At 31.3% G+C, this 10,851-nt stretch overlaps 1 protein-coding gene across 2 annotated transcripts; it reads left to right on the forward strand.

The window, feature by feature from the left end:
• The first annotated feature begins 5,191 nt into the window (after nt 1-5,191).
• LOC8283400 (ethylene-responsive transcription factor WRI1) lies at nt 5,192-10,544 on the forward strand. Of its 2 annotated transcripts, NM_001323762.1 has the most exons (7): nt 5,206-5,698; nt 5,878-5,960; nt 6,200-6,208; nt 6,315-6,403; nt 6,487-6,611; nt 6,835-6,911; nt 9,630-10,504. In NM_001323762.1, exons 1-7 carry the CDS (start codon nt 5,418-5,420, stop codon nt 10,304-10,306), a joined length of 1,341 nt encoding a protein of 446 aa, NP_001310691.1. In that variant the 5' UTR covers nt 5,206-5,417; the 3' UTR covers nt 10,307-10,504. The 2 variants fall into 2 exon arrangements, with proteins under 2 accessions (XP_002525305.1, NP_001310691.1); XM_002525259.4 differs by lacking the exon at nt 6,200-6,208 and having other exon boundaries at nt 5,192-5,698; nt 9,630-10,544.
• The last annotated feature ends 307 nt before the right edge of the window (nt 10,545-10,851 follow it).

Here is a 10,851-nt window from a genome sequence, read left to right on the forward strand (position 1 = left end):
CTTAGCCACATTTCAACTCTTGTAAAGACCCTTTGATTTTGGTATTCATTTTTTCGCAGTAGCGAAGATGGGGTTTATGAGCAAGCTTATGGTAAACAGATTTTGTGCAGCTGCATTGAGGGAATCTTTTTGTTTACCTGTAAATACTATGAATGATTTGAGAGATCCCTGTGAGGCAATGGTTCCTAGTCTTTAATGATGAGTTGTTATATAAATTGTATTTCGAGATGGTATTATTATAGTTCTTCTTTGAAGGTGTACGATTTTTTTAACTACTTGAGTTTCATTCTTTATAAGTTGAATAAGGTTAAGTTGTGAACCTTAGCATGGATTTTGAGGGGTGATTGTTGCTTGTATATGTATTGAATTATTGATTGCTTGAGGACAACCAAAAGCTTAAGTGTGGGGTGATTTGATATACATTGTGTTACACGTGTTTATATGCCCAATTACTTCTATTCTTGTGCATAGTTATCTTGTTTATGCTAGAATCACCTATGTTTTGGTTCCTTTCATGTTTTAGATGATCATTAATGGACATTATCAGTATTTGAGGGCGATGCATGCGAATACGGATCGGAATCCATCAAAATTGAATAAAGGCTAGCATTTCAAGGTTGAGCACAGCTTGGACTTTGGCCATGCTGAACCATTGACCTTTGATCCTCAAATATGGCCTTTCGGCATAGTTTCTGAGGCCACCACGGTCTCCAGCATGGCCCGTGGTGGCCCAGCACCGGCAAGGGCACGGTCAATGAGCAAAGGATAAATTTTGGGACTCGGAGGTTGAGCACGGCCTGGACTTCGCCCGTGCTGACCAGCACGGGCTTGACCAGGGCCATGCTGAGACATTTATATAGGCAATTTCGATTTCTTTTGTGGGGTTCGGTTTTCTAACCTTAGATCTCATATTCGCGCACGAGCCACCTCTTTCTAGACTTTGATGTTCGACTTTGGGAGACCATTTCATACATTGAAGGGTGGATTTCAATGGTTCAAGCATCACATTGAAGATCAAGAGTGGATTTTGAGACATTCAAAAGGCAATTCGAGGTTCATTATTCAGATTTGGAGATTTAGGACTGTTCATCTGATTTGAAGAAGAAGGGTGTACATGTTTCTGATTTTCTCTTCTGTATTTATTCTTTATTTTGTTTATTCATTAATATGAGTAGCTAGAGCTGCTGAACCCATTGGGGTTCCTTTGTTTGTTGGATTGCACTTCATGTTTATGAGATTCTGATTATAAGTCCTTGTATTCTTCTTGCTGTCAGTATTAATAAGATATTTCATTATTCATGAGACGTTGTGAATTGTGTTCTTCAGATTGCTTTCTGTAATTGAGAAATTCATTTAGTAATTGAAATTTTGAATAGCAAGAACTGATTAATGATCACTTAGAGATAAAGGTAATTAACTAGCCGAATTAAGAATTAACAACTCTTAATAGCAGTGGATTAATCTTAAGGCTAACCTAAAATCAATCGTTAAGAAGAGATTCCGTCATTTAGGTTCTTTTCGAAGAGACGAATAATGGTCCTTCTCCCTCACATGCTTATCACAGTTAGTTCGATTTTCTTTGATCCTCATCTCGTTCACTCACAGAAGACCTTGCCTAGGATGAAAGGTATATTATCTCAACGCTTCTTTTCTCTGGCTACTAGGGCGCTTGAGAGAACCATGTCGAAGGAACTCGGAAAAATGACCCCGTAATTATTATTTTATTCTATTAATTTAATAATTTAAATTAGGCTTAGGAATTCGGTGTTCTTGAGAGGGAACTTGAATTCAATTTAGAATCCGCTTATGGGTAATCATAATTGGTAATCAATCTAATTTCTACCTTTATTAGAATCCAACTAGCTTAGGTTCCCCTTGGGTTTGCTTTCTTTCCTTGATTGTTCACTAAACCCTTGCAGATTGCTTGGCATTTAGCTAATCATTTAGCTTGCACCTAGTCATAGATTAGTAACCTCTTCACTATTAGTTAAGGTTAGATAGCATAAGACGCTAGAGTAGTTCTAGGCTCACCCTTTTCCGAGAATACGACCTTAATACTCGCCATTAGTGTTAGTCTGCATCGATAGGTTCACTGCCTTAGATTATAGCCGCTTAAATAGCTAATCAACATCCTAGCCTCATGGTCTAGGAATTAACTGAGATAAAGTTAAAGTAACCTTTTCAGTAATGTTAGCAATGGTAGTGCTAAATTGTCGCATCAAGTCATTGACTGCTTTCTTTTAGCTCTCCATAAGATTATTATGAGTATTTTCCATATTGCTTGCGAGCAACCTATACTTGCATCGTGAAAATATTAATCGTAAATTTATTAGTATCAGAAATTTGAACTAAAGGTAAAACATCATTATGCTCATATAACAACAACATTTCCTATTAGAGGTACTAACGCCTCATGTAGCTAAATATCTTGACATACCATGCTTTTTTCAATTTGTTCTTAACAAAACCTTCTTGTCCTACTTCATCAGTAGTGAGTCTAGCGTCTTGAGACCCCACAACGTCTTTTTCAATAACACTTCTAGTTTTGGGTGCTATTAGAATTTATTCCACTAGGCATATGCCAAAAATATGTTTCTGCAAAATATGTTACAATGGAAAATGTCCCACCGAGCATGCCAAAATATGTTTGGTGAAAATTTATAATAAGTGTGTCGTGTGTGTAGCTACACGAACTGTTGTAATTAATATACCTTAAAATTGATTTCTTAATCATATTTTAAGTGAAGTCATACTCCTATTATAGTTTGCTTAGATCCTCAAGTAACAACACAAGAATTAAATGAATAGTAGTAAATATTTGTAAAAGAATAAACTGAAAAACTTATTATTAAATTGTTGAAAATTTGCATAAGCAACTGAGTGTTTGAAATAAATACAAAGAAATAAATAAGATAGTTTGCTGAAAACTAAAAATATTTGCAGAGAGTTTGTGCTTGAGTATTTGAGTATTGTAGTTTAGTTGTTTGCTCAGTTGATCCGAGGAAATAAGCTAAAAAATTTGTACTTGAATTGTTGAAAATTTATATAACAACTGAGTGTTTGAAATAAATACAAAGATATAAATGGGATAATATAATTTGCTAGAAACTAAAAATATTTATAGAGAATTTGTGCTTGAGTATTTGAGTATTGCAATTTAGTTATTTGTTCGGTTGATGCTGAGATTCTTTTCTCCAAATCTTGCTTCTACTTTATAGAGAGTTTCAAGTTCCACTTTTTTCAGAGAGCTGCTTTCATATTTTGTGTCATACAGCCTCATTATCTCTTTCTATTTGGGGACTGGAAATAATTATTACACAACTCCTTCCACCACTTTCTTCACGTGTGTGTTTAGCCGTTACCCTTAATTATCAATTAACTAACTACACAACTCCTCCCACCACAACTTAGTCTACCACTTATTTTAATTAATTATATTAGATTAATTATTTTGGACTTATTAAACGGGCTTTTATTTTACTTCTTTAGGAAAAAAATTAATTATAAGCCAAACACTAGATAATTACTTGTTTATAAAATTTAGTTTTAAAATTTATTCTTAATTATTTTTATTGAATTTTGTTTTCTTAATATAGAGAGGGCAATTCACTCTCCTATTAGAAAAGATAAAATTTGGATTAAAATAGTCTAATAATATAAAAAAAAATGGCCTACTTGATCTCGATTGCCCAATTTAGGAGCCTATTTAAACCTTATTCTTAAATGAGAAAACTTCATTTTGAATTACACTGTTTTAATATGTTCGTCAAGACGGTCTTGCATGTTAATCTTTGTATGTTCATTAATATTCTTTTGCATATTCATTAATACTTTGTTCAATATTCATTATCATTTTTTTTTATGTACATGCGATGTGCATTAAAAGTTTTAAATAGATCGGGTACATATTAATATTTTTCTTTTTATTTACATGCACTAAAATGTTCATTTTCTATATATGTATAATATCTATTAGATGTAATATTTTATAATAATTAATGTTAATGTTTATTTTTTCCATGTATTATTCATGAATGTTAACATTAATATTCATTCTAGTATTACAATCTTCATTGTCTATATATATATAATGATCATCAATATTATTGATTGTTCTTGTAATGTATATTAAAAAAATTTATGATTAATATAAGCATTCATCATTTATAAGCATAATATTCGTTAGTTTGTTATTCATCATTAGTGGATATTCGTCATTAATAAAAATTATATTCATTAATTCATTCAAACAAAAATAGATTATATAGACATAACGCAAATCGTATCTATACGGAAGTTAAATATACTATAAATATTTATACTATGATATATATTTCTTTTCAATAAAATTAAGTTCACAAATAATAAATATTTAAGATCGATATCAACATCTGATGCATATCAGCATAAACAATGAATATTTAATATATATTTAATAAACATATATTATTGAATATTTAGTATAAATTTAATAAAATATAATTTTTTTTTTAAAAAATTCATATAAAGATCAGACGCATATCACATCACGTGCACATCAATATTTGACCCACGTATATACATGGATTAGAGCATATAGCTTCATTCAACAGGTTCCAACTAAATCTCCCGCCATGGTATGCTACCGCTGCCTAAACGACAACTCGTTTATGTCGCAATTTGTAAAGCTGTCTGATGAGCAACCAAAATAAAATGCAAAAGAAAAAAAAAGGAAAAAAGAAAACAAAGAGGAGGTTTAAGTCATTATGTGTATAGATTGTAGAACTCCTTAAAAATAACTCAGAAATGTCCTTACACGTCCCTTAGTTTTCAAGTGAAACACAGACACAGAGCCAGAAAAACACAAAGTAACTGACATATCAGTGATATAAAAAATAAAACTTAAAAGAAAGAAGGGATTAAGAAATTAAAAAGTCATTTATTTAAAATAATAGTGAGATTCTGTCAAACTACTTACAAGGCCAGCAAGCATAGGGCTAAAAACACCCGATTGGTAGCATGGCTGCAGCTTAAGCCAAGTGTTGGGCATTAATTTAACTCATGGTTAACTATTAACCCTAACTCTTCTTAACTGCTGTTTGCCCCCATGGTTAAACTACAACAACATGTTTTGCACTCATTTTGGGCAGGGTTTTTCCTTCTTCTTTTTTTTTGGGTAAATTAAAAATAATAATAAATACCTTTCGCTTCTGCTTCTCCCCATTGTCTCTCCACTTCTTGTTTTGGTAAACCACTTCTGGTTACCAAAAAAAACCCACCTCTCTTACATTCTTCAAAGTCGCAAAATCTTTACCAAAAGAGAGAGAGAGAGAGACCTAACTTAAAAAAATCATACTCTTCTTGAGTACTGCATTTAAGTTTCTTTTGTTTTGTTTCTCTCATTAAAACAAGAAGAAGAACTTAAGAAGAAGAAGTAAATGAAGAGGTCTCCTACTTCCCCGTGCTCTTCTTCTTCATCATCTTCATATTCATCTTCTTCAGCTTCATCTTCTTGTGTCGGTCCTGATGATACTCCTGTCGCTCCTGGTAGTCATCATCATCATGATCACCACCAATTACGATCGCAGAAATCATCCAAACGCATTAGAAAAGTTAAAAAAAAGCAGCAGAACCATAATATTGATCAGAATAATACTAACACCACTATTACTGCTCCTACCTCTGCCAGAAGAAGCTCCATTTACAGAGGAGTCACCCGGTACTTGCTACTATTATATATTTATATATATATATATATATATATATATATATATATATATATTCTAATACCAATTGGCTAATTGCTGGGACTAATTGACTAATATTTCCTATAATGTATATTTTGTTTTCTGGCTTTTCATTATTATTATTATAAAAATTTTGTGTTGATGAAAACAGGCATAGATGGACGGGAAGGTTTGAGGCACACCTTTGGGATAAGAGTTCATGGAATAACATTCAAAACAAGAAGGGAAGACAAGGTGATTTTCCCTTAATTAATTAATAATTATTTTATAATGATTATTATTTTGTTTTTACAAAAATCAAGGAGATCTGTAATATTAATTATTTAATAAATTATTTTACTTTTTTAGAGACTTTTCTTTCATATTTGTTTTTCTTAATGTTTTCTAATAACTTATTGTTATGTTCTGACTACGTTTTATTCCTGATTATCCCTGTCACTGTAACGTTCATGTACACTTTTGTCGCTGCTTAGTTTATTTGGGTAAGCACTTATGACCTCAAACCAATATTTTAATCACTTTCATTTTATTTTTTAGTAATAAATGATTATTCTTTTTTATTTTCTAATTGAAAAAATAAAATTGCAGGGGCCTATGATAATGAAGAAGCAGCTGCTCATACTTATGACCTTGCTGCCCTTAAGTACTGGGGACCAGAGACAACCTTGAATTTCCCCGTATGATAAACTTTTTTTTTATATTAATTGTCAATATTTAAAAAGCAAAAACGTACTCAATTGGGGTGAATTGGGTGTTGTAGATAGAAACATATCCTAAAGAGCTTGAAGAGATGCAAAAGATGAGCAAGGAAGAGTACTTGGCATCTCTTCGACGCCAAAGCAGTGGGTTTTCCAGAGGAGTTTCTAAGTACCGTGGGGTTGCTAGGTAATTTCTCTTTTTTCTTTTTTGTTTTTCGAGAAGGACAAAGAAATAAATAAACTCGAACATAAGATTTTATTCAATTTTCTTTGAACATTCGAGCTTGAAATTTTCTTACTTAATTTCAAATATACACTGCTGTCAGGCTAAGTCCGTTGATGCATTAATAAAATAATATTAAATTTGCCTTTAATTAAATTTGTTTTATTGGTTTGAAATTCTGTAACAGGCATCACCACAATGGTCGATGGGAGGCACGAATCGGACGAGTTTTTGGCAACAAGTATCTCTACCTTGGCACTTATAGTACGCTAATCTCTCCTTTCTACAAATAATCTTCTTTTATTAGAACGTCAAAATGCTACTAATCTAATTATGGAATAAAAGAAGTGGGCTGTGCAACCTGAATATATAGGAATGAGCAATGCCTAATTAGGAAATAATCAATGATATCATCATCATAGTAAACTTGGCCCCCGCCTCAATTAATTAGACACTAGAATGCTTACCTACCTTAATTCATCTCATTTAACACATTTATTTGACCCGTAATTTTTAATTATACCAAAAATATATTAAATATAGATTCTTAATAAATAGATGAATGATATATTTACATTATTATTCTATATTACTATATTTAATATTAAATAATTAATATAATTAATTATTTAAAATCAAGAAATATGTGTAAAATTTTAACGGACTCTAAATATTAAATGTGTTTTTATCTAGATATTAAAACTTATAAATAAGTGATATATATTTTTAATTTTAAGTAACGTATTTATATTTATGTGTCATTTGTTTATTCTTTATGGGATATATATGTGGTCTGAGGTATATTTACTCATCCATTGATTCAATGGTAATTTACTGATTCAGTGTATCACTGTTGATTTTACGCATGAAGTGTTGTTCAACACATGCCTCTTTCTAAATCTCGACAAAATCAAAATTAGCAGACTCTGTCCAAATGGAATAAGTAAACCATCACTGTTGGTTCTTCTTTTTTTTTTTTTTTTTTTTTTGGTCGAGAAACTTTTCAAAAAGGTGCATTTCTTTTGCAATCGGAGTTTTGTGAATTTCTACAAGAGAAGAATATGGCCAACTTTTTACACTGACTGGATGCTAAAATTCAAAGTTGTAGGTGTCAGTCAACCCACCTAACGTGGCAGCCCCGTTTTCTTTTAATATGTTCACATTTATATCCTCTAACTCAAGATGCTTTTTATTTTATTTTAATTGTTTTTGTTTTATTTACTGTAGCTTTCAAAATTGTTAAATATTACATAAGTAGTTTGTGTTCGGGTGTCAACATAAAATAGTCCATCAATTTGTTTTTTGTCTCAGCTTCACTACCTAATTAGCTATATAAAATGAAATTAATAGATGAACTGAAATAAATAAATAACATATATATATAATATTTTTTTAAAAATTTAAGTGATTAAATAGATGTTATTCATTATTTTTGGTGCACAGATAGAACCGATATTTAAACTAATCAAACAATTTCTTTATCTTCTTCACATTTTTTTTGAGAATTATCAAAAGTAGATTTAGATTAAATCTAAAGTCTCCAACTACAATCCCAAATTAGAGATTTTTTTTTTTCAAAACAAAGCTGAATAGTACTGTGAAAAGGGTAGCAAAGTAGGCAAGTAATAGCAGTCTATTTGGTAATGACAGTTTTTGTAATAAAAACAAGAGAGATGGGTTGTGAGTACACCTGGATGTTTGCATGAACTGCTACTTGATATATAGTGCCTGGATTGCGCCAGGTCTACAAAAGCAAATTTCTCTTTTCTCCTTTTTATTTTATTTATTTATTTATTTTTTTCTCTCTATTCTATTACTTGTTTGTTGGTCAGATCCCAGTAACAGATTTGGCCTCACTTTTCTCTGTAATCACTAATTAGTATTCAGTGTGGAAGTCACGTGACGCCTCTTTTACTAAGACAATAAAAGAAAAGCTCACGTTCTTCTCAACAACAAGAACAGAAATAAAAGCTTTTTCTCACATTTGCCAAAAGCCCCAAATCTCAGATCTTACACTTTTCCCTTCATATATTTTTTATCAACACTGTCATATTATGTTTGTACGATCCTTTTTTCTTTATTTTTTTTAAGAAAAAAAAGTTACAAACATTTTCTTTTTCCACAATAGTTTATTTAGGGGTTACATACTTTCCAAATACAAATATATTTTTAAAAGATAATAATAGTTTCATTTTAGTCATAAAATTTTAATTTATATCATCCAATTTTAATCTTATTTCAATTTAGTTATTTTGTAAATAAAAAATTGACACAGACAAGAATAACTAACAAGAAAAGAGTAATTGAGGAAGAAAAATATGACATGTCAATTTTTTATTGGCAAAGTGACTAAATTGCAACTAAAACTAAAGTTAAATGATTAAAATGTAACAAATAAAAATTTTGTAACCAAAATGAAACTAAGTGCAAAGTTAAGTGACAATTAACTATATTTTTATTAGAAAGATCTTGTTTACACGGGATGTTTATTTTCACATATATACCAAATTTGATAAATAAAAATACATTTAATTTTAAGTATATGTATCGAAGTGTAAAAAATTTATATATATATACACACACAGCTCGTAAAATTCATTTATTCATTACTCATTGTAATTACCCTATTTGTTAAGAGATATTTTTTTGGTTTTATCATGGTGTTTTGGTCATTTCGACCAAAACACTATTTTTATGGATTTTGGGAGCAGTTGTATATTTTTACCACATTCAGCCTCTACTTAGTAAACAAAATGTTATCTAATTTTACTAGGGAAGAACTGTGAGAACTAACTTGGTTGGACTGGGTTGTTAATAATTTTATATTCTACCATAAAGAGACTTAAAGCACTCATTATTAGCCACATAGAGTATATATTTTGATCTATTAAGCTGCACTGCGGAGGCTACTTTTTAAATATTAACTTCTAAAAAAAATTAATTTTAGTTAATCAAGATTTATATTTCTTAAATGTTATTCAGACACACAAGAGGAGGCAGCAGCAGCATATGATATGGCAGCAATTGAGTACAGAGGAGCAAATGCTGTGACCAATTTTGATATCAGCAATTACATAGACCGCTTGAAGAAGAAAGGCATCCTTTTAGACCAGATACTCCCTGATCAACCACTTAGAAAATGCTCTAGCGAATCTGAAGAAGCAGAAGCAGAAGCAGAAGTTGAACGACTGCCGTCACTGCCCTCATCGATATTACCACAAGAACAGGACACAATCTCACCACAACTTCAATGCACACAGCTCCTTCCATCCATGGACTCTTGCACAATGATTAATATGGACCCTATCGAAGATAATGAGCTCACCTGGAGTTTTTGCTTGGATTCTGGGCTGACCCTTTTCTCAGTACCCGAGCTCCCCCTCGAAAATGCTTGCGAGCTACCGGACTTGTTCGATGACACAGGCTTTGAAGACAATATAGACTTGATATTTGATGGGTGTTGCTTTGGAAATGATGATGACGGTGGTGGTGGTGCCAACCACCAGGAATTTATGGTGGAAAGTAGAGGATGTAGGGTAGGGGAGGTTGGGATTTCAGGGAGCATGGAGGAGGAAAACGGGAAGGAGATGTGTTGCAGTTCAAGTTCGCCATCTTGTTCAACAACCACCTCGGTTTCTTGTTGTAACTATTCTGTTTGAATTGCCGTTTTCTTTGGTTCTGGTTTTAGCTTTGGTCGAGGTTTGTTTGTTTGTTTGTGGGTAGATATAATATCACATGGGAAATCAGAGGATGGGGAAAATGTACTTTTTTTCGAAAGTAATTGGTGTGTTGATCGCCCCGATATGCATATCCGGAACCTCATCTATTTCCAATAACAAAGTTATTATAGTTGATAGAATAAATAAAACTTCTAGGCTCCTTTTAAATTTTTTGAAAGATTGGTGTTTCCCCTATAGTTATAACATATATTGCAAAAGTGCATTAGACATATTTCTGTTAATCTAAAGTTTTAAATAAAATCTAATTAAATGTGTAAAGATTTTTAAAATAGTATTTTGTCGCTTGTAAAGTTTTGTCTGTCATGCTCTATATTAATTTCGAACCGAACATATAAACATTAAAAAAATATAATTAAATGCGTTAAAAAATTATAATTAAGATAAATTACATAAAACTTTACAATTTATATTAAAAAAATCATTTTCTTATTATATTTTTTTATTACAAACTAAATTGTTATTAA

Source organism: Ricinus communis, chromosome 6, assembly GCF_019578655.1.
Source record: "Ricinus communis isolate WT05 ecotype wild-type chromosome 6, ASM1957865v1, whole genome shotgun sequence".
Lineage (NCBI taxonomy): Eukaryota > Viridiplantae > Streptophyta > Magnoliopsida > Malpighiales > Euphorbiaceae > Ricinus > Ricinus communis.

What these genes read in the sequence shown, in the direction of transcription:
- LOC8283400 (NM_001323762.1), top strand. Translation starts at nt 5,418, where the DNA reads ATGAAGAGGTCTCCTACTTCCCCGTGCTCTTCTTCTTCATCATCTTCA. An exon ending in AGACAACCTTGAATTTCCCC is followed by an intron (nt 6,404 to 6,486) that starts GTATGATAAACT and finishes TGGGTGTTGTAG; the next exon opens with ATAGAAACATATCCTAAAGA. An exon ending in TCTCTACCTTGGCACTTATA is followed by an intron (nt 6,912 to 9,629) that starts GTACGCTAATCT and finishes AATGTTATTCAG; the next exon opens with ACACACAAGAGGAGGCAGCA.